Source organism: Sturnira hondurensis, unplaced genomic scaffold (assembly GCF_014824575.4).
Source record: "Sturnira hondurensis isolate 20B ecotype Veracruz unplaced genomic scaffold, ASM1482457v3 Scaffold0009935, whole genome shotgun sequence".
NCBI classification, from domain to species: Eukaryota; Metazoa; Chordata; class Mammalia; order Chiroptera; family Phyllostomidae; genus Sturnira; species Sturnira hondurensis.
The window spans coordinates 3,035,969-3,061,189 of NW_028082566.1; the positions used below are offsets into that span (position 1 = coordinate 3,035,969).

The 25,221-nt window shown below is 38.4% G+C and overlaps 1 protein-coding gene across 1 annotated transcript in view; it reads right to left on the bottom strand.

Moving 5' to 3' along the window:
* Positions 1 to 13,235: 13,235 nt before the first annotated feature.
* The window catches only part of REDIC1 (regulator of DNA class I crossover intermediates 1), a 44,574-nt gene continuing 32,588 nt past the window's right edge, over positions 13,236 to 25,221 (bottom strand). Inside the window, exons 10-12 of the mRNA XM_037058181.1 lie at positions 21,202 to 21,265; positions 16,618 to 16,700; positions 13,236 to 13,831 (exon numbers count right to left, since the gene is read on the bottom strand). Of these exons, the coding sequence (XP_036914076.1) occupies positions 13,364 to 13,831; positions 16,618 to 16,700; positions 21,202 to 21,265 (615 nt within the window). The 3' untranslated portion in view covers positions 13,236 to 13,363. The remainder of the gene's footprint in view (positions 13,832 to 16,617; positions 16,701 to 21,201; positions 21,266 to 25,221) is intronic.

Sequence of the window (25,221 nt, forward strand, 5' to 3'; positions counted from 1 at the left end):
AATTTTAGAAAATTTCTCAGTCACTTACCCTTTACATTCCTTTCAGCATTTAAAAATAATTTTTTAAATCCCCTCCAAATTTCTGAAAACAGATATTAACCCTTCACTAATTGGTTATGTTGAAATTAAATTCGTATTGATACAGGTGCTATTAATTCAATATAAAACATCGATGGTATCTTTTCCTGTAATATTTGATGTACTTTTCCATTATGCTTACAAAAATTAATTTCAGGTGATTTTACACTACACAGAGTGAATGTTTTACATAAAAGAAAATATTAGCATTCTTTTAGCAAGCAGATATTAAGCTCGCACACACAAAAATAAAAGAACCCTCGTAGACAGAGATAACATTATAACACGGTGGTCACCAGAGGAGAGGCGACTGGGGGAAGGCGGTAAAAAGGGTCAGATATCTGGAGATGGAAGGAGATTTGACTTCCATTGGGTGGTAAACACACAATGCAATACACAGATGATGTGTGTTATACTCTCAAAACCTGTATGATTTTACAAACCAATGTCACCTCAATAAACTTTTTAAAACAGACTTGTTAGAGCGGCAGTTAAAGTGCTCTCACTGGTGGCACAGGCATCACCTGTGAGTTTGTTACGAATGCAAATCTGGAAATGTAATTAATATATAATGCATGTAAGTTTAAGGCACACAACTTTCTGATCCGATACGTGGATTTTAGCTAACACCTCTATCACATCACTTTTCGTTTGTGTGTGTGCGTGTGTGGTGGGAACGTTTAAGATAGGTCTGTGACTTTCAAGGTGAAAATGCAGTACTGTTGCTATAGTCATGAAGGTGTGCATCAGGTATCCAGGACCTATTTATCTATAATAGCTCCATTTGCGCCCATAAACAGCATCTCCCCATTTGTCCCAACCCCTGACTCTGGTAACCACCATTCCACTCTTTTTGCCAGTTCAAATTTTTAGGTCAGGAAACCAACTCTCCAGTATTTCTGAAGCACAGGACACTGTGGGAACCACTGCATTAGGATTCTGAAATCTCCACTTTGGAAAGGAAATTAGCATCATGTTCTTTCAAAAGGTGAGCTCACCTAGTGAATAATATGAGTAGTGAATAACTGATTGAGTAGATTTATATGCAAGCTAGTTAGGAATTCATAATGCTAAGTCATTTCCACCACAGGGGCTTTGCACTTGATGTCATTTGTGCCTTATATGCTTGTCACCCATTCTTTGTGTGTCTAGTGCCTTTTTATCATTCAGTTATCAGCTCAGAATCATCTCCTCCAAGAGCCTGCCTTGACCACACATTTTAATTGCACCCTTCTGGCCCAATACATTGTTATGTAACTTTGTTTTATTTTCTTCCTAGTATTCATCACTACTTGAAAAGTATTTTTACTTTTTGTCTGCTTCTACCACTAGAATATACATCGCACAAGAACAAGGAACTAGCATTGTTTCCTACCAACCCATCAGTACCTTGTAAAGTATGAAGCATGTAGCCCTGGCTGGTGTAGCTCAGTGGATTGAGCCTGGGCCTGAGAACCAGAGGATTGTGGTTCGATTCCCAGTCAGGGCACATGCCTGGGTTGCAGGCCAGTTCCCAGCGGGAGACGCATGAAAGGCAACCACACATTGAGATTTCTTTCCCTCTCTCCTTCCCTTCCCATCTAAAGATAAATAAATAAAATATTTAAAGTACTAAGCATGTAGTATGTGCTCAATAAGTAAATGTTTGAAGAATGAATGGAAGCATGCATCACAGGTGCTCATGTGGACCACAAGGAGCAATGGAAGTGTTTCCTGGGCTGAAAAAAAATGATATCGTGGCACTAGGTAAATATCAACAAGCATGCTTTGTAAATGAACCATAGTATAGCAAAGCTGTTTTAATCCAGCAGCTAATTCCTTATAGTACATGAAGTCATGTGTATTCACAAACACATCAGCATGACAAATTTGTACAGAAGACCATTCTGTGTGGTATGGGTCCAGATAGGACCCACACCCACATACAGGTTCACCCTGGGGAATCAGGCCTGCACTGTAACCTAGGCTGCTTTGAGACTTGCTTTTGCCAAAACTCCACCCTGAATTGCAGAAAATGTTCACTGCCTATCTTTAAAGTAACTTCCTAAAACCCTTGCTAAACCTTCCAAGGACAAGTGTAACCACTTCAACCACTATTCCCTTTGCATTTGCAAATATCCTTCTGTGATGTGATTAGCGGCATCCTCTCCTTTGTTTTCTGTAAAAAGTAACCACCTAAAGCAACCTATGCATAGTAAATGAGGACCATCATGTAATGTGCCCAGAAAAGCAATAAAAGCTTGTCAAAGCAAGGGTCAGAGTGCTCTTTTGAGAGAGTGGCCATGCCATCCCTTTTTCTCCACAGGACTCCATAGTCCATGTGAATTTGTCTCGTCTCATCCATCACGCTGTGGACCCCACAAGCCCGGGTCTGCATCAAATTTGGTTCATTTCTCGTGAGCCATGTTAAAAGAGGGAAAAACCTAACAAGAAATATCATTAAATATTAGGATAGCTAAGTTGGGATTTGCTTGTTTCGTGGTAAATTATTCTATTTCTGCAACTTATTTATAAATTAACTCACACTCACTATATGCCAGATCCTCTATATAGTAAGTCCTCAATTAAGGTTGTCAACAGGTTCTGTGATTTTAAGTGAAAAAGATGTAACAAAACCAATTTTACCATAGGCCAATTGATAGAAAAAGGAGTTAAGTTCCTATAGCATCTAATCAATGTCACAATGAAACATTAAAGGAAACAATGTTATATGAGGACCTCCTGTATTCATCATCTCCTTCTGTCCTCACAGAAACCCTGCATCTGAAGGACCACTGCTCCCCCAGTTTTATGGGTGAGGGTATGCTGTGTCCTGGGAAGGAAAGTAACTTATACTAAGTAGCACAGCTTGTCGTCTGACCTTAAACCCAGGTTAGTTTGCGCCAAAGTCATTTTAAACCACTACACTTCATTGTTTCTTTTCTACAACAAAAAATTTTATACAGAAAGTTTTATTACTGAACTGAATTTATCTACCTGAATGGATAACAAAACAAGGCCCTTACATTTGCTGTCTACAAGAGACTCACTTCAGAGCGAAAGACACCCAAACTGAAAGTAAAGGGATGGGAAAAGATATTTCACAAAAACGGAAACAAACGAACAAAAAGCTGGTGTACTAATACTTATGCCAGATAAAATATACTCTAAAGTAAACACTATAACAAGAAACAAAAAAAGACCCAGCAATTCTACTTCCGGGCATTTATCTGGAGAAACCCAAAATACTAAATCAAAAAGACGTACACACCCATATGATCTCTACAGCATTACTTAACAATAACCAAGACAGGCAAGCACTAAATGTCCACCAATATATGAGTGGATAAACAAGTGGTGCATACATACAATGAAATATGTATGACTCTGCCACAAATAAAATAAAATAAAATCTTGCTATCGGCTAGAATACACATAGGCCTAGAGGGTCTTGTGCTGAGTGAAATCAGACAGAGCAGGACGAAACCCAGATGAATCTAAAAAACAAAATAAATCAATAAGCAGACCAGAAACAGATTCATACACACAGAGGACACTGTGATGGTTGTCAGAGGGGAGGAGGGTTGGGGGGATGTGTGTAAAAGGTAAAGAGATTACAAACTGCTAATTGCAGAATTGTCACGAGGATGTAAAGTACAGCATAGAGAATTCAGTCAATGACACCATAATAACTATGCGTGGTGTCCGCTGGGAACTAGGTTTACCAGGGTGGTCAGTTTGTAAGTTACATGAATGTCTAACCACTGGGTTGTACACCTGAACCTAATACAATATTGTACATCAATTGTAATTGAAAAATAAAAAAATTATTTTTAAAAATATCTAATTCTAAAACGGTAAGATCCAACATCAGAATTGCCGTAAGTCTTTCCCATTCATGCTTATAGGTCTTAATATTTTCAAGTATGCAAACAATCAATGGCCCTGGTTTTATTATATTTCATATATTTTCCGTGGAGACAATGCACTACTACTTTGTGTTACTGAACTAGGTTTTCTTAGTTCTCAACTTCATGTACATGATCACATTTTTAACAGTAGATTCTCTCCATGGACCCCCAAACACGAGTCCCCAGAAAGAATGTAGCAACAACAACGGCAGCAGAAAACAAGGCCTCCGCTCTGGAGAAGCAGTGTCTAGCCCGCCAGTCAAATAATGGTGTGGGCGCGCTCGATGGGTAATCGCATGGTCAATGACTAGAAATCTACATCAACATCAAAACCATGTAAAGCCAGTCATCAGGAGCACAGGCTTGGGAGTCAGATCTTTGACTGGAATCCTATCTCCACTACTGACTGTACTACCTTGAGAAAGTCACTTCCCCAGATTAAACTTCACTTTCCTTATCTACACAGTCGAGATAATCATGCTAATGTTGTTGTGAGGATTAAAAGGGGTAATCTATGTAAGTCACTCTTAATCTTTCCCACAGTTAAGGTCAATCAACAAATATCAACTGTTTATTAGGTACAATTCCAAGGAATGGGTGACTCTCGACCTATAAAACTTCCACATAGCCCAATATACTTTAATAGTTAGGAGTCACAGTCAAGGTGAAGTGAAAGCAATACCAGTTATAAACTCTACAGTCAGAAAGTAACTAAGGTCAACAAAGCAACAAGAACAGGTTCAAAGGGGAGCTGTGAAATGATCCAACCATATTTCTAGAATGAGGCTGCATTAAAAGAGCCAGACACAGTAGTGTGGGTTGTGTTCCAATCCATCAATAGCGCCAACTGAGTTTACTAAGTGCCCACTGTGTGAAAAGAACTATTTTAGGCCATACACATTTTAAGACACAGTGCAAATTAAAGTTCTAGCTCTCGACAGTAAATGTGGCAATGTGAATAATAAAACATGTAAACATGAACTGTTCCAGTCATCTAATGCTGTGTAACAAATCACCTCAAAACTGTTAGTGGCTGNTAGTTAGGAGTCACAGTCAAGGTGAAGTAAAAGCAATACCAGTTATAAACTCTACAGTCAGAAAGTAACTAAGGTCAACAAAGCAACAAGAACAGGTTCAAAGGGGAGCTGTGAAATGATCCAACCATATTTCTAGAATGAGGCTGCATTAAAAGAGCCAGACACAGTAGTGTGGGTTGTGTTCCAATTCATCAATAGCGCCAACTGAGTTTACTAAGTGCGCACTGTGTGAAAAGAACTATTTTAGGCCATACACATTTTAAGACACAGTGCAAATTAAAGTTCTAGCTCTCAACAGTAAATGTGGCAATGTGAATAATAAAACGTAAACATGAACTGTTCCAGTCATCTAATGCTGTGTAACAAATCACCTCAAAACTGTTAGTGGCTGAAAACAATACATTTTGATCATAAATAATGCAGCAGGGCTAGCAGGAACAACTTATTTCTGCACACCTTTGGCTGGGGGTTATTGAAAGCAGGGGACTGATTCACTTACACATCTGGTGCCTGGCCTGAGAAAACCCAAAGGGCTGGGGCTGGGAAAGCTGGGGCTCCTCGGGAGTCTTACTCTAACTCCACCCTGTCTTTCCACGTGGTCTCTCCAGCACGGAGGCTTTACCATAGCCAGACTTCTTAAATGGCAGCTCACGTGTGCCCTGGAAGAGAAACAGAAAAAGGAATAACCGTATCATGTTTTTCATACCAGAGCCTGGAATTCATTCACATGACCTTCACCTCATTCTGTTTGTTAGAAGTCAGTCACTAAGGCTCACCCGTATCAAAGGAAGAACAATTAGGCTCCCCTTAAATGCCTAGCAAAGGCAGGAGAATCGAGGAAATTGCAAACAGACCCTCTGGTTTTTAATTATTCATATTCTTTTTGTATGCAAAATACACTGCCCACTTCCCAGGACAACCCCACCTCTGCAAAAGACTCACCTATTATTATGGCATCAGCCACAGATTCCAAGTCTCGAATCTCATCCAAGTGCATACGAGACTCTTCAGACACTACTTACCAAGCCAAGCACAGCTCCTCAAGTATAGCTCTTCTCAGTACGAAGACCTAGTGAACTAAAGAGACAAGTTATGTTTTCTGCACACATTCAGTGGTAGAAGAGGTATAACACAGACTTTCCACTGAAAGGAGGGGAAAGGGAGGCAAACAGGAGTTACTAATCCTTAACGATTTTGAAATCTAGCCAGGCACATACTGACGGTCCTTTGACTCTGACCCGAGGCCTGGGAATGCAGCACAGCATCTTTGCAGGTCCCCCACCCTGCACTCTGAGTTCATGGTTCCGCCCCTTAGCCATCCTTTTCCACAAAGAAAATCTGCTCACGTTTGAGCTGAGTAGTTTACCAGTCTCCTTCCTACTTCAAAAGTCCAAACGCCTCCTTGTTTTCCTCTTCTTGTATTGATTTTAAAGAAAGAGGAAGGAAGAGAAGGAAAAGGGAAAGGGGGATAGGGAGAGGGGGACAGAGGGAGGGGCGTGGAGCGGAGAGAGAGACAGAGACCAATTTGTGGTCGTTCTGCTTATTTATGCATTCACTGGTTGACTCTTCTACATGTTCTGACCAGAGATCAAACCCCCAGCCTTTGCATACCAGGAGAACACTCTAGCCAAGGGAGCTACCCAGCCAGGGCCCAAAGGCCTCCTTAAATGTTGTACTGCCTCTGCCCCTTTTAGTCCAAGCAGGTATTATCTCTTAAAACCATGTAGGTCTCTTATCAATCACACTGGGGCTCACCCCATTAGACGAAAGCTACATCCACAAAACTCAAAATTGGCTTCCTTGAAAGCCCTGTTGTTGCACAGAGACAATTTGCCATGCATGCTCTTTAAGATCCTTAGAGATGTTTATCTGCGTGAGATACCTCCTAAATCTTGAGGTCTTTGTAGCACCCTGGACATTATCTTTATTTTCACTTTCCTGACAGTGTCCTGGAATTAGTCTTTGTCCCAAAGCCTTTTCATAATTTTAGTATCACTTGCCATCTGAAGAAACTGGAATGAGAAAGTTTTATTTTTTATTCTAGCCAGGTCCCAGCTCTGTTACACAAGGGGGGGACCCCCAAAAACCTTATTTATTAAAAATTGTGCATTTATTCTTACATCTTTAAACTTCTGTCACTTTCAAAGTACGCTCAATTTGACACAATACATCTATCATGTTTTTTTCCAATGCTGTTTTCGAACTCATCAATATTTTGGTGCCTTTCAGTGCCTCTGCTGTTTTTTGCTCCACCTCTTCCACATCTGCGGAACGTTTCCTTTTGAGGACTTTTTTCATTCAGGGGAAACGAAAAAGTCGCCTGGGGCTAGATCTGGTGACTATGGAGGGTGGGACATGCTGTTTTCCCTCAAACACTGCTGAACACTCAGCATGGCATGGGCAGTTGTGTTCGTAAATTACCCTTCATAAAATGGGCAAATGTATTGAGAGCATCTTCAAAAAAAATTCATGAAGCTGAGCATAGCTTCTCACAACGTCAGCTGGTGCACTGCTACAGATGGGTTCCTAGAACACTCACTCGGGGGGAAGCCTGCTTTACAAGGGGCCCACCCTGCAGAAGATAGTTCCAGTTTTTGAAGGGGTCTCTCGTACACAGTTTTCTTTTACTTAACATGCTCATACTGCATTTCACTACAAGCAGCTAGAAGCAGCAGCCAAGAGGCACCATCAACACCCCCCTTTGAAATCTCCTTAATTTTGTAGTTCGACTTTCTCCTTAGTTCCAGTCTCCACATTACTATAGGTGACAGTGTTGCTTAACCTTTTGCCACTACATAATAAATACTCCTAATCTTCCAAATCACAATACATCCTCAATTGCGGATATCCTAAGGCTAATCTCACTAGCCTTTCAATCCTCACTGACAAGCCACCTTAAGGACCATAAGGTTTCTACTAAGTCACTTCGAGGATTAGACTTCACCTAATAATCTTCTCCAGCTTCAACTCCAAAGCCACATTTCAGGTTTTTGTCATGGAAGTACCTCACTTCCAGGTACCAAAATGTGTTCCAAATATCTACTGGTGGGTAACAATCTCCCAAAACCTATTGCCTTAAAATATCAGTATTTATTTTGCTAATACAGCTATAATCTAGGCAAAAGCTTTATATAAGAAATTAAAGAAAACCTAAACGAATGAAGATATATGACAAATTCATTGACTAAAACTCAAGATTTCAGTTCTCTGTGAGTTTCTGTATAGACTCAAGATAATCTGTATCAAAATCTAACTAGAATATTTTTGGAGAATTTGGCAAGCTGAGGCCAAAATTATACGGAAATATATATAAACCCAAAACAATTGTTTAAAAAAGGCAGTAATATTATCTGATCTCAAAGCTTGCTATAAAAATCAACAATGTTATATTCATATAAAAAGATATATAGCTCAATAAAACAGAACGAAGAGTCAAATCTACACATCACAGTCAACTGAGTTTTTACAAAGTTAGTTCAACTGCAGAAAGAACTTTGTTTTCAACAACTGTTGCTGCAGCAGCTGGGTATCTACCTACATGCAAAAAAAAAACAAAACAAAACTGATACCCTTACAATTTATTTTTTAAATAGCTGGAAATGAATCATAGACCTAAGTGTAAGAACTAAAAATATGAACTCTCTATAGGTAAATGGAAAAGAGAAGTTTTGTGACCATAACCAGTGATTTTCAAAAGGATGTTATATTTTATCATCTTTAAAACATGTGCCCTTCCAAAGGCACCAGTGAGCCAATACACAGACCACTGTGTGGGGCAAGGGATCTCTTCTGTCGTACTCATTTAAGATGGCAAATTTGTTCCCCCAGGATAGAGTAGGCACAATCTGAACACAGTGTGAATTTACACTGACTGATGTACAAATTGCACCCACCAAACACCAGGTAAATATAGGAAACAGCACCTTCCTAACTGAGCCACATAGGTACACACAAATGAACACACACCTTCAAAAACCAAGCAGTTCCCTCAATTCACTGTACGCGTTATCTTCTAAGGTTGTGGTTAGCTATCCTTTCACATATGTAAAAGCAGGTGTGTGTGTGCATATATAAAATCATCCCCAACATGCCTAAGTATTCTCATTTCAAAAACACGGACAATGAGTGTAAGAGGAAAGCTTTAAGTATTCAAGAGAAGCTTGAAGTAACAAAGCACTTTGAAAATGAGGATATGTGATAGCTCTTCAACAACACGCATACAGGGATATACATTGCAGATCACTGGAAACACTGAAAAAGTCAAAGAACTTCCTGTGGCTGAACAACTTCAGGTGCTGCCAAGTCCAGAAGGAGACGGAAGGAAGCAGGGTCAATGAAGAAGTTATTGAGCATATGGGTTACAGACCAAACAGTGACAAAAATCAGAAACTTTCTCATTAAAAAGCACTACCTATATATAAAAAACAAAAAAAAAACACAAATATAAATCAAATCCTTAAGAAATGGTTCCTCATTATTGACTAGCTTGGGGTTTTCAAACAGTGTTAGAGCTGTAGAACTAGAAAAGCAATTGTAGGGTGACAGTTATTTTCCATCAGGACCGGAAGGTATTATTACACTGTCTTTGGTCTTTCATTATTGCTATTAAAAAGTCATCTAAAAGTATGGCTGTCATAGAAAGATAGTCTTTTCCTCTCTCCAGCTGCTTTCAAGGTCTTGTCTTTGGCTTTGAGGCTAACATTTTATTATGAAGGGTCTTGATATTGATTTCATATTATCATACTTGAAAATTTTTGCCCATCTTGAATTTGTATGATTTGAGCATTTCTAGAAACTCCCCACCATTCTCTCTTCTAGTTATACCTCTATCCTGGTCTCTCTCCACTGTTGATACTTCAATTAAAAATATGTTGAAGCTTCTATGCCCCTTATTGTTTAATTTTCTTTCATATTTTCTTTTTCTCTCTTGCATTCTGGATCATTTACTCTTTGACTATTTCATTTCACCAATTCTCTATTCACTTGTGACTAAAATGCTGCTAGATGCACTTGAGTTGCCAGCAGGTGGGAGAAATGAAAAACTGGGAGTAAAGAATTGTGAAACTAGGAAAAGACAATTCATTCATCCGTTTATCACGGTCTCTAACCTGTCAGTGTGGATTTCCCCCGGAAGCAAACACATGGACACACATGCATGTCATTGGTTTGGAGGGTGATCGCAAGAAACACTGCTATGGAATTGGAGGCGGCAGAAAAGGAAAGGGAGGAAGCTACAAAGGGGTGTATTACCAAACAAGTTACCATCATATGTAACTGAAGCTTAGTCCTTCTCAGGAACTCGGGAAGAATAGTTCCTATCTAAGCACAGATTCCTGGGCCCCATTCCCAGAGATTCTGATTCAGGAGTTGTAGAGTGGGCTCTAAGATTTTGCATTTCTAACCAACCCCTGGGAAATGGTGGGTTAATATTACGGGTCAGTGAATCACACTTTGAGTAGATGATGCTTCCATGAGAATTATTCTGTCGGAGAGACAAGGGAACTGGGTATTTATCCATCAAATCTAATCAGTCATTATTTTCAAAGACTGCTCTCCAACAGCATTAATTTCCTGGTCCGTCCTGTCTGCCCACACAGGCAGAGCAGGTATCTATCTACAGCCAAGAGAAACCTCTAAGGAAACGTGTCACCTGTACTGGCAGTGGGCAAATCAGGTTGGCACGCGTTCAACTAGAAAGTGCCAAGGAAATACTGGCAGAGCACTGCCAGCACTGGCTACACTGCTATATATGGTACCATGGGGAAAATAAACATTACCCAAGAAGCTACATGCATAAATTACTTATGGTAAGTGCTATAAAAGCAAATGACATGAGATTATCCCTAAAAATAGTCTCATTTTATTTCAGATGGCAACTTCCTAGAGTAGTTGATGCTGACCAAAATAATGCACTGATCGCAAATTCATAAAACCACCACCAACCAGTATCATATACAACAGCCATTACTGAATGTGCAGTATCTTACTTGAAGTCACTGTGATTGGCAGTTCACATTACAAATGTGTGAGGAATCACCATTAAGTTTTCCATTTTGTTTCATTTGGATAAACCTTAGCAAGGATTTACTTTGTCTTATAAACCTTCAATTTCAAATATGGAAAGAAAGCTATGTTTCAATTAATTTTTTTTCATTAAATACTTTCACCACGAGAAAACCTAAATTAGTATTGTATTGAAGAAGGATGTTGTAATCTATTATACTGTATGAAATGCCTTTTTTATTTTGTAATTCTATACTTACTTTCCTTTAAATATATTTTAAATGTATTTATCCCTTAAAGTAGTACCTCAAGAGTTAGCACCTGTTAGAAAAGTTAGACAACAGTCTACAAAACTACCCTCACTTCAGGGGTCCCAAGAGCACTCTCAGACTTGATAACTGCTGGGAAGACTGAGAACTCACTGAAAGCTACTATACTCACAGCTACAGTTTGTTGCAGGGTAAGGATACAGACTAAAATTGGCATAAGTAACACACAGGACAGAGTCTAGAGAAGTAATAAATGCAGAGCTTCCAGGTGTCCTCTTCGGTGGAGTCACAGGCAGCGTCAATGTTCTGGCATCAGTGCATGACAACGCACAGGGAGTACTGGCAGCCAGGGAAGCTCACCTGAGCCTCGGAGCCCAGAGTCTTCATTCACTGGGGCTCCAGCACAGTTCCTGGTGGAATGCTCACAAGTGTCTAGACTCTCAGGAGTTGAGATGAGACTGCTTGTCTCACAGTCCCATCCTAAATCACACTGTTACTGTCTGGCTTGACCCAAACATTCCCAGGCAAACAAAGACACTTCTATGAGGCAAGACATTGCAAGGACTTAGACTGCCTCCCAAAAGCCAAGGGCGAGGGCCAGACCTCTTTCTGGGCAAGTTTAAATTCTTTCCCACACAGTACCTTACTTACCCTGCTCTCGTGTATGGTCAATGCACTAAGAAGCTCTGATATTCTTCATCTTATGAAGTTAAACTGCCAAATCCACGATGTTAATACTAATATAACTACGTGCAGACCTTCTGAAATGCATGTGCTTTCAACACTGTTAGACTTAGAACAATATTTAGGAAAAGTTAGTTTATTTATTTCAAGCCAACCCACAATTCACAGCTCAAATTTATTCTAATATCACTAGCATAGAATCTTCTTTTTCCATACATTGGTTTTCATTGCTATATTTCATGTTTTGCAAAATAATGCTTAGGATAATTGGTCCATGGTGGAATGCCTTTCGTTTAGTATCGGGATGAAAATCTGGCCTTTTAAAAACTATAAATGTGTGTCAGATAATTATATACCTCTTTTATGAGATGATTACTACACTTCACTATGCTCTGAGGAAGCAAAAATAACTTCCTCAAACCAGCTAAACCCTGAAGATAGCTGCCATTTGAATGCTAGTTGTTGGTGTATCTAAACCGTTATGCATCAGATAACCTCTGAAACACAAACTATTGAGTAACACATATGATGTAAATCTGCATTATCTAATCACCCCATTCATTAAAGGCACAGAAATGCCTAACAATTTTATTTTTGGTTCAGTTAGATATCAAAATGCCCCCCGCTGGGCACTTTGTAATATACCCACACAAAAACAATTTTAGGGTACAAACATTTAAAATCTTGACACGAAAAAAATAAATATTGTGTTGGAAGCAAAGCCTAAATTTTATAAATGACAAATGATGTAATATTTATGGGGAAAAACTTAGCAATATTAAAATCAGTAAACATAAATCATTTTTTTCAAGGTTGAACAGTTCTTTTATAAAAGCATTGAAATATTTTTTTTTCTTGAAGAGAATAACACTGTCCTTAGACTAGAAACACCCACAAAAATGTCATCCAAGCAGAATAGAAAATACACTTTACTTAATGTAAAGATTAATGCCAGAATTTCTTAATGAGGGTAAAATATTTAAGACAGTAGCTAAGAAAATTCTTAGAATGAGATTATAAAATATATTTGGTATTATTTTCTGTCTGAAATCTTGCGAGAAAACATTTTTGTTAAATATGTCACTGCACTAAGTTTTAAAATAAGGATACAAGGAAGGAAATAATTAAACATATTTTAATTCATAAATGGCATATAATACAATGAATACCACCATAATAATGATACAGTAAATTTATACATAATATTTTCTAAAAACTTGATATACTAATGCTACTATAGAAATACCTACATGAACTTATATTAATGTTTTAAAAACAAACCATAAATATATCCTCTGACTATTTTCACCTTGTGGTCAGCTTCACTTTCTCATTCCTTCCTTGTTGACAAAATTCAGAACATTAAGATACATGCTAAATCTCAGGCAGAAATTTTAGAACATTAGTTGTTCCTAAGGATTTCCTGCCCTCCAGTGGTATCTGCTTTAATATCCTCACCACACCTGTCCACACTACAAAGAAAAGACATGCCACTTCTACATTTACACTCTGAAATTATATCACACTGTACAGCAGCATTTAATCTGTCTCTCAGGACAGGTGCGCTCTCTGTCTGTACCCACGCATCACATCTCACACACTGCAGGAGGCAGTCAGCACTGGTTTTGCTTTGTAACACGTGTGCTGAGTTACTCTGATGCTGTGCCCACTGATCTGTGGCATCTTTCACTGAGAACTGGCCAAGACTCTGACTTTGCTTATGAATTCTAGCACTGTCTTCAGTACTCCTATCGTGTGGAGATTCTGCCATCCTTTCTAAATGAAAATTATTAGTTGTGTCTTCCGGTTTGGTGGATCTCCTACTTGAATCTCCAGTCTGATGCAATGTTTGATCTTCATCTTCAGATGGCTAAAAAAATTTTAGTAATTTTATTACAAATGATGCTTAAGTCTAAAAAAATCATTCAGTAACTTAAAAGCATTTACTACTTCATGATATAGAAAATTTCAAAACACAGAAGAGACTTTGGCAAACTGCAAATCAAGCTAGGTGTGTGGTGTTAAAAATCGAGGGGGCTACGAATTTTTAAAACAGCAAGAACAATTATAATTCTTGTAGCAAAAATACAAAAGAGTTTAAAAAGGGGAGGGAACTTTGTCTATTATCAGTACCCATAATCCTAGTCTGCATCATCTCCTTTCACACAGAGCAAATGGTACACAACATGCTCTTGAACCACTTAAAAAGGGTAGAGTATAAGTAATAACTTTGAAAGAAACAGCTAACATGTAAAACTTCTATTATTCACTCACTGACTTAAGCAAGTCAAAAAATATCTATATTATACCTTTTATAGGCCTACTCTCATAAAGAATATAACTTGAGAATTATCAATGGAAAATAAGAGATAACAGAAAAGCTGAACAGCAATAAATATTATAGCTGCTATATAAAATGTCAAATTTTAAGAACTTTTGAAAGTTCCAGATTTCAATTTAATAGGGCGAATGTTTCAACCTCATGAAAAATTTATATTTTGATTACTTAGCTAACCAAAATATTTTTTAATGAAAATGTTATATAAAGGAATTGATTATTATAGCTGGGGGGGGAAAGCCAAGTTAACATAAAAAAAACCCTAAAGTAAGGTATCTATCTCAGTTGATTGGCACCAAAATACAAAAAGTAAGCCCAAGAAACAGCGCTGAGCCCTGGCTGGTGTGGCTCAGTGGTCTGAGCATCAGCCTGAGAACCAAAGGGTTGTGGTTCGATTCCCAGTCAGGGCACATGCCTGGGTTGCAGGCCAGGTCCCCAGTGGTGGGCATGAAAGGCAACCACACACTGATGTTTCTCTCCCTCTCTTTCTCCCTCCCTTTTCCTCTCTAAAAATAAATAAATAAAATCTTTAAAAATATGAAAGTTTATAAAAAAACTTAAAAAATAGCACTGAGACTGGCTGAACACAAATTAAAGAAAACAAGCTCAGTAACTTTATTTATCCAAGAAATGGATACTCATTTGGCTTCTGCAGTGAGAACGAAGCAGCCACAACTGCTGCCCTCGCACAGCACACACTCTCCCGGGTGGAAACGGCATTAACCTGTCAATCCCACCCACATGTGTGGGACTGAAAACTGAGAAATACATCATGAAGAGCAAGTACGAAGCACTTGGGGAGCGTAACTGAGGGGCCTAATGTAGATTAAGGCGCCAAGGAGGGGCTTTTAGAAGAGGTGACATATTTAAGCTAAGACCTACAGGGTGAACAAGAGTCACGTAGAGGAAACAGGATATATAATGCCCTGACACAGAAAAGAGACTCCTAAGCTAAGGAAAGTATGGTGAGGGGGGAAGAAGAGTAGAAGCTGGAAATGTTACCAGGGTCGGAACACACATGGCCTATAGCCACAGTATTTTAGATTCCAAAGTAAAACAGAAATCCACTGAGTGAATAAAAATAACAGGATTTTAACTGAAGTTTTCAAAAGACCATGATGATTGCTAAACGGAGAATAAGTGGGGCAAGCCTGGAAGCAGAAAAATCTCTTAAGAAATAACTGCAGTGGCTCAAGAACAAGATGATGGCACCTTAGACTAGGGAGGCTACTGACACCAGAATTTTTCCCCCACATATTTTTATTGTTGTTCAAAGTAGATAAATACGCATTTTGTTTTGGAGGTAGAATTGATTGGAAAAGTGAAAAGGTGGGGGCATTCCAGTTTAAAGTAAGAAGAAAAGCAGACGTTTGTAAAATGTGCAAAAAGATACATCCAATCAGAAACTGGATGTCTAAATAAGGACCCAGGCTGTAGTCAACATTGAGAACCATCACTGTACAGAGAGGAAAGTCCTCAGGGTGTACAGCATCACCTAGAGTGGGGCTCCGGAGCGTAGGTTAAGAGAAGAAAAGGGTCCTGTAGCAAAGGCCACCACAACATTTAAAGAGGGGTAAGGGTGAAAGAGAAATGGGCAAAAGCATAAAGCATCACTCATTCAGAGAGGTGTGAAGGAAACCGAGATGGTATCCTTTCGTAAGAGCAAATGTTTCAAAACAAGAAAGTAAAACAATCATTTCTACCAGTGTTACTAAGAATTCTCATGAAATAAAAACTGAAAAATGTGCAATGAATTTGGCAACACAGGGGTCATTGGTGCCCGTCCTCTAGCAAGAGCAGTTTGGGCAGCAAGCTAGAAACAAAGGCAGATGGAAGTATTAATGAAGTAGAATTCCATTAATCACGCAGTTTAAGAGAAAAGCAGCATCGCGCCCAGAAAATAGTATCACTCCGATTATTCAGATCAAACTTTACAATAATATTTTATAGTTTTCTTCATATAAGCATTGAGACTTTTTTTTTATGTATTCTTGGTTGTTTTTTGTTTTCAACTATTGCAAGTGGGAAACAAAAGAAACACAACTTTACCATATACACACAATGATTTTGATAAAAATGGCTTTTCTAAATAACAATGAACACGTTCATCGTTCTTATCAATGTGATGCTCATTTATATTTTATTTCTTTTATATTTTCCTTATGTGTTTAATATTTTCACATTTTGTTCCCATTTATTTCCACACTTTATTGGCTCAATTACTTTTTTCAGAATGTTAACTATGAGAAGCACAAAAAATTCAATATCAGTACAGCATATATTAACCAGCCAAAAAAGAGAGAGGGGGCATAACTTACCAATTCTGAACTAGAACTGAAACAACTATCTGTCGGCCTTGGAGAGTAACTGGAAGACTGAGTACTCTGTGACGACCCAAGACCTGAAAATACAGGTTTAATTTATGATCAATGGTATTTATTAATACTCTAGAAAATACACACATAGGTAGAAGACATTCACTGGTCAAATTCAGTTTAGCGAATACACTGATAAGTTAGCTGACACCCCGTGGAGCAGACGCTTCCTGAGAATGGAAAGCAGAGTCCACAGATGGGAATGGTAGAACTGCACCAATAACGTGATCGAAGGGCATCCCCCACAGTAAGTTTAACTCAGCCCACAGGTACCGTAAACTCAGAGTCATTCGTGAGGAGGACAAATGTCTGCTGAATGAAGCCTTAATCATATGTGGAATCTAATGAACAAGCTAAACTAACACGCAAAACAGCGACAGACTCATAGATGGAGAGCAGATGACAGCTACTGGGAGGGAGGTTGACGGGGGGGGGGATTAAGTGAAAAGGAAAAAGGACTTGGAGACGTGATGACAGTGTGGCGATTGCTGGGGGGAGCAGTGTGTAAGGGGACTAAGTGGTAACGGGCAACATACAATAAAGATCAAAAATAAATGAAAACAAAAAGAGAAAATGCGTATCAAAATGTAAGTGCAGTCAACACCTTCTGTAAGGCCCTGTAACAGGTGGCAGCGATATGTGGCCATAATGCTCAAAGTATTCAGAATCTTATAGCAAAGAAAAATATATGTTTTTTAAAAAGATTCCCCAAATGAGGTGCAACGACACAAGTCATAGAAGGTACAAGTGTAAAGGAAAGCCAAGCGTGATAAGCTCAAAGGAAAGAGACACTTGGTGAATAGTCACAGAGGAAGCACAACTACAGAAAGTTGGTTCTGAAAGATGAACGAGAATTTTCCAGGGAGACAAGATAGTGTAAGGAATAGAAGGGGCAAAAGTGTAAGGACATACTTTAATGTTAAAGAAAGTTGCATTTTATATTATCTACCAAAGTCAGTTAGGAGATTAATTCAATAATCTAATTATGAAGTGATGGAGATCTGAAATAAAGCAATGAGGTCAAATTGGAATGGAGAAGAGACAAAAGGTTCAAATAGCCTTAATTTTTATATGTATGTAGCTCTAAAAATTTCTGTTCATCTATTATAACTTGAGTACCAAAATATGAGAAAGATTAGACACACACATACACACACACACTCAATAACAAGAAGAAATGACAAATGATACCACAAAAATTTTAAGGATCATAAGAAGCTACTATAAACAAAAGTACACAAACAAACTGAACAACCCAGAAAAAAAAACAAAAAATTCCTAGAAATATACAGTTTACCATGGCTGAATCAAGAAGAAATAGAAAATCTGATTAGAGCAATTACTAGTAAGGACATTGAAACAGTAATCAAAATGCTCCCAAAGAAGAAATGCCCAGAGCCAAACTGGCTTAACCAGTGAATTTTATTAAACATTTATAAAAGAATTAATACCAATCTTTTTTATAACTCTTAAAAAACAAAGAGGAGAAGAAACCCTTACTAACTCATTTTATAAGGCCAGCATTATTCTGATACCAAACACAGAAAGTAACGATACTAAAAAAGAAAATTAGCCCTGGCTGGTGTGACTCAGTAGATTGAGCGCGGGCCTGTGAACCAGACAATCGCGGTTCGATTCCCAGTCAGGGCACATGCCTGGGTTGCAGGCCATTTTCCAGGGGGGGACACATGAGAGGCAACCATACATTGATTATTTCTCTCCCTCTCTCCTTCCCTTCCCCTCTAAAAATAAATGAATAAAATCTTTTTAAAAATTATAGGCAAATATCTCTGATAGATATACATTAAAAAGTTCTCAGGGAAATACTAGCAATGCAAATTCAACAGCATATTAGAAGAATTATTCACCACGATCGGGGGGAATAGATCCCTGGGTGCAAGAATGGTTTGGCACACACGAATCACTCCTTGTGATTCAGCACGCTAACAGAACAAAAGAACTGTATGGTCATCTCAATAGACAGAGAAGAGGCATTTGACAATATTCAACATCAGTTCCTGATCAAAACTCTTAGCAAATGAGGCAGAGAAAGAACATTTCTCCACATACAGAGGCTCTATATGGCAGGCCCACAGACAGCATCTACTCAGCGGTGAGAGGCTGAAAGCCGTCCTCAGAGTGAGATCAAGACCAAGACAAGCGTTCTTTCCTTTATCTCTCTTTACTCAACACAGTATTAGATGTCCTAGCTTGAGCAATCAGGCTATTCAGAAAAATTAATAAAAGGTATCAGCATTGGAAAGGAAGAAGTAAAATAGTGTGTATTTACAGATGATATAATTTTATAAATAGAAAAAATTTAAGACTCAACCAAAAAACGGTTAGATCTCCCCTGGCTGGTGTGGCTCAGGGGACTGAGTGCCGGCCTGTGAACCAAAGGATGGCTGGTTTGACTCCCAGTCAGGGAATATGACTGGTTGCAGGCTAGGTCCCCAGTATAGGGCACATGAGAGGCAACCACACATTGATGTTTTCCTCCCACTCTTTCTCCCTCCTTTCCCTTCCCTCTAAAAGTAAATAAAATCTTTTTTTAAAAAAAGATATAAATGGAGTGTTCACAGAAAAAGAAATGCAAATAGCCCTTGAACATTTCTTCTTAAAAACACTGGGCTTCACTCAGATAGAATGCAAACTCAAACTTCTATCTATCTATCTGTCTTTATAAGATTCGCAAAAATTACTAAATTTGGCCACAGTCCTTTTGTTGAGGCTATAGAATAAAAGGTACCATTTCTGATGGAACTGCCAAATGGTACAATAAGGAATTTGGGAATAAGGAATTTGGGAATATCTACAAAAAAGTACAGTAAGACTAACTTTACATTGTTGAGAGGTTCTGCAACTTTAAGTGAAACACATAACTAAACGAATTACACCACAGGCTAATTGATAAAGACAAGAGTTACGTTCCTACAGCATCCCAGCTACATTGTATCAAAATGACACTGAATGAAACAATGCTATTCTGGGATCCTGCTGTGTTTCCCCCTTGACTCAACAATCCTGCTCCTAGAAACTACCCTGATAATGCATCTCCACAATTAAGTAACATATGCACAAAGTTGTTCACTGCAGCATTATCTGTGTTCAAATTAAAACTATAAATTATTACACCCCTATTATTACCCTACCAGCCACATTCAAGCAGGTGTTACTTCTGCCAGACCCTATATGTAAAAGACACATCTAATAAGGAAAGCCAAAATTCCTAAAGTAGGTAAAAAACCAAGAAAGGAATTTCACAGATGACACGTGGATAGCAAGTCAACCTAATTAATAATCAGGGAAGTATATATTAAAATTACAATGAGAGCGCCAATAGTGATAAAAAGCTAACTCAGTGTAAATGAGACTATGTAACAGCTAGGACTCTTAACTCTCACTAGCAGAAGTTTAAACTGGCACAATTAACTCAGAAAACAATTTCCCATTACCCAGAACAGGGGAAGATGCGCATCTCATTTGAACTAGCCAATTCTATTCCTACAGTTATATATCCTAGAGGAACTTTTTATACATGTATACCCAGAGAAATGCCAAGAACTGCCAAAGTAGCATTGTTTATTCATAGCAAAATATTCAAAACAGCTTAAATAATCACTGCCAGACGAAGTATAAATAAAGTATGGTACTTTCATATGAGAGAAAGCTGTATAGTAGTGAACAAAGATTAAAATTACTGGAATCACGAGTTTCAAAGTAGATGACCCTCAAAACACAGGGTCCAGCAGAAGTAAGGCCTGCTGGAGTATGGCTGGTAAGATAGTATGGGTATAATAATTTATAGTTTTGATTTGAACATTTCATGTAAAATGTCACATGGTGTGCTTGAGTGTGATATTGCTATGTTACAGAATTACAAGCTTATGATTTTTGTAATAAAAGATTTTATAATAAAAAAGAGGGTATTATTTGTGCTGGACCCTGTATATTACTAGAAAACAAAAAAATTTCAAGTTGCAGAAAAAATAGACTTTGCCTCAATTTGTAGCAAGTTCAAAACCAAGCAATGTGAAAGACTATGTGTGATATCACAAAAATCAAATTCAGGATAATAGTTACCTCTAGAGGGCAGGATAGGTAATGCAACTGAGATCTTCAGAAGTATTGATTATGCATTACTTTCTTTTTGTAAAAAAAAAATGTAATCTTTACTGCATTTTTTCCCATTACCATTTTGTCCCCTTATACAAACCTCCCCCCAGCAAACACCATATTGCAGTCCATGAGTCCTTTTTCCTTTTTATGCATTATTTTTTAAACTACAAAGTGACTATAAAGATATGTTTTATTATTATTTGTTAAACTGTACATATATAACATGTATTTATCATATATATTATATTTTACCAAAAAGTAATTTTAAAGAATCAATTGCCTTACTATTATATTCTAAGTTAACCATGAAATGTATTTGCTGGCAAAAATTAAAAAAAATTTTTAACTGATTTCGATTTAAATAAGTTTTTTTAAATACGAATAAAAGTCACCTACTGTTATGCTGACCAGTTTTCTTTGTAGACGTTGGCATGACTTTCACTGAATGTAAACCCCCTTCTTCCATCAGATTCTAGAAGAAAAACAAAATTTTAACAACTCCCAAGTATACACAACAATATCCACTTACAGCTCCCTTTTAGTTTCACCAATTCACTTCTACAGTACTACTCCTTCATGTTACTTTAAATGAACAAAGATAATCTGTTTTAAAATAGGCTGTGATGAACAATAAATGAAATAAAAATAAAATTGCTTCAGAAACACAAGCAGAAGAATAAACACCTGCTAAAAAATTAATTACTGACAAGCAGAAAGGGCTTCAGGTAGTCACAGTAAATGCACCTGGAAAAGACAAAAACATTAAGCAATTTGGAGATTTATTGTTATTCCCTTTCAAATTTTTTTTATTGTTGTTCAAGTCCAGTTTCCCCCCCTCTACACTCCCCACAGCTCCTCACCCTCACCTCCCACCCTGGATCCTACCGTCTCTGGTTTTGTCCTTTATTCATCATGTTCTTCGTCCCTTTCACATTTCTTAAGTTGAAGAGCAGTTTATCTATTTTCAGTTTTTTTTTATTAACAGCTTTCATAGGTATAAATTTTATATAGAACACACCACTGGTTATGTTTTCTATCCATTTCTATATATTTTGTAACTTATTTTCATCCTTTTTTTTTAAACAAGAGTGTTTCTTAATTTAAAAGTAATAAGGAAGGTTAAGCATAATGTTTTATTGTTGATTTCTAATAAAATGAGGTTTTATTAGAGAATGTGGCTATGAAGCACTGCTTAGATAAATCTCCTAAACTTCATTGCTTACTACATGAATTATGTTTGCAAATGCATCATGAACTTACAGAAACTACACATTCTCTGTTGCTGGGATGTAGAATTTTAGACAGACAGGCAGGATAAAGGAGATGTCTAGCTGCAACCACACCAGTTTCCCTTTCCTCTTGGGCATACGACCATAATAGACTGCATTTCCTACCCTCCCCAGGAGCTGGTCTGGACGCGCGACGTAGGTTCTGGTCACGGACAGAAGTGGTATACACCTCTGCCAGTCCTAGCCCATGAACACACTCTCCACAATCCTCCACTTCCTCTTCCCTTCTGCCTTCTGATATCAGCATGCAGTACTACAAATAGGGAAACCACCAGTTAGAGTCCTTACCAACTGGAGGCCCTAAATAACTTTAAGCAGTAGAACCTCTTCTCTAACCTCACTATTCAATCATTTTTAAAGCCCTGTACATTCAGCTTCTTAAAAAAATTTCAAGCCCCAAACTTGCAGCAAGAACACACAAGCTAAGAAAGCTATTCAGACTCCATGGCTGGCACACACTCCTATGCTTTCTTCAGTTCTGCTGATAGAGGAAAATAGACAAAGAAGGGCACCCCAAAGAGAAGAAACAATTGTTCAAGGAATTTCCCTGTTCGGTAGGGCAGCAAGCCTTCACAATGCCTGCCCAGCAGGATGTCAGAACTGGTATGAGTCAGTAACTCTGTATCTTCACTTTTCTGAACAGAAAAGTGAACTTCCTCCAACACTACACAGTATATTTTCCTTATGTGTATTTTTTGCTATCTTTTTAGTTCAACCTTTATTACTATTTTCTACATGTTTCTTAAAAAATATATACAGATTATTTGTTCTTCTCAATTTATTATTCTTTGAATCTTGATAAGAAAAATCACCCCGTCATACTTAATCTATTAATTGCTACGCAGATTCCATTCCTTACATTTTGTTTACCATTTATGTAGTGGTGTAAGTTCATCTTTTTCCCACCTTGATCAGGTTTCCTAGTGTGACATTCCACTCCATTGAACTCTGAAGTTCTTCTATGTGTCTTCATTTCTCCAGTGAAGAAATTACTATTTAAACCATCAGAGCTGAATGCTTTTCCTCTCCTACCTTAAAATTAAATGTGTCCCAGTTCAAGATGGTGATGTAGGAGGATCCTGAACTCACCTCCTCCCACGGACACATCAAATCTACACCAACATAGGGAACAATTTCCTCTGGAAAAACCCAAAATCTAGCTGAGAGACTCCTTCCTACACATTGAGTGAACAAGAAAAAACCCAAATCAAAATGGGTAGTAGAGGCTGAGACACAATTTCACCATAAACACCACCCCATGCATGGCAACCCACAATCAGGAGAAAACCCACAAATCCAAGTTTCTCCCTGAAAAGCAAACAGTTTGGACCTCACACCTGGTACCCAAATTTTTAAGACATGCACTTGCAAGATGAGCCCTCAAAACATCAAGCTTTGAAAGCCAACAGGGCTTGTGTTCACAAGACCCACAGGCTACAGCAAACTGAGAAATAGTTCTTAAAGGGCCCACCCAGGCTCACTGTAGCTCCCCACCCCCAAGGCCTAAAGCAGAGGCAACCCACTGACTTTCTGTGGGGGAAAAAGGCCTATTATCTTATCTTCACAGCGGTAGTCTGACAGGCAGGCTTCTAATTAAACTTACAACTAAGGGACGATTACAATCTTCCCTAAATATCAGTAAGTATGGCAGCTATTTTTGCACTCTCCCTCTGCCTCATTCCAGGTTGCCAGTATCTCCCAAAAAGGAGCCTTCAGCATATGTCTGGTGCCCCAGTTTTTGTGGCTGCTGACCACGGAACACCGCTTGATCACCTCACTCTGGTAGCCAATGGGACTTACACGGACGGGTCCCACAGAATTATAAGAAACGAAGAGTTCTTAACTGGCTACCTCTCGGGGACCGGCACAGAGACCGCAACAAATCCCCAATCGTTCTGTGAAAGAGGCCTATTAGTATATCTTCATACCTGTGGCCTGAGAGGCAGGCTTCTAATTAAACATACACCCAAGGACCAAATGCAATCCTCTCCAGAGACCAGAGAGGCCAACAGGTACCCTCTTCATGCTCTCCTCTGCCCTCCCTAGGTCTCCAGTATCACCAAAAAAGGAACTCAGGCACACATCTGGCATCCAGCTTTTGTGGCTGTTTCCCAGAAGACACATCTGTTGATGGCCTGGCTCTGGTGGCCAGCGGAGCTTGTATTCATGGGTTCATTGGGATGGTAAACAGTTCTTAACTGGCTATCACATCAGGACTCAATGGAGAGGAGACAGAAGTACCCATGTCAGAGTGCTTTCGTATATTTACAAACAGATTTCTGTATATGCCTGAGGGGACAGTTTCTAATCAGGCTGAGTCTAGGTGCTACCAAGGACACTCCCTGGGACACTGGCGGGTTTGGGCACACCCTAAACCATGAAAAGCCGCTAAAAACAGAGTAGGCTGCCTGGACCATCACAAAGCTTGGAGAGACAACCAAGATGTAGGTCAGGGTTGAAACATAAAGTTTATTTCCTGCCCAGGCTCAATCCTTTTAGGTGAGGTGGCTGTTTTGCCTAATGCATAGAAACCAAGAAAGAAAGTCAAGGATAATGAAGAAATATAAGAACATGTTCCCAACAAAAGAACAAAACAAAGCCTCAGAAAAAGACCTTAAAAAAATAAAGCCACTTATCTGGCAAAAAGTTCAAGATAAAGATGCTCACACAGGTCAGGAGAACAATACATGAACAAAGTGAGATTTTTTTAAAATTTATTTATTTTACAGAGTGAGATTTTTAACAGAGACAGAAAATATAAAAGAGTACCAAACAGAAATCACACAGCTAAAGAATATAACAACTAAACTGAAAAATGCAACAGAAGGTTCAACAGAAGGCTGAAGAAAGGGTCATCAAACTTAACCACAAACTTAAACAAATATCATTGGAAAAATGAGATTTATCCAGTCAGAGGAGCAAAAAGAAAAGAAAAAAAGTGAATATAGCATACAGCACTTACGGACCAATACCAAGTAGCCCAACATTCACATTATGGGAGTCCCAAGAGGAAAAAGAGAAAAAAGGCCAGAAAACTTATGTGAAGAAAATATGCCTGCAAACTTCCCTAACCTAAGAAGGAAAACAGACATCCAGATCCAGGAAGCCTGCAAAGATACACGTAATATAAACCCAAAGA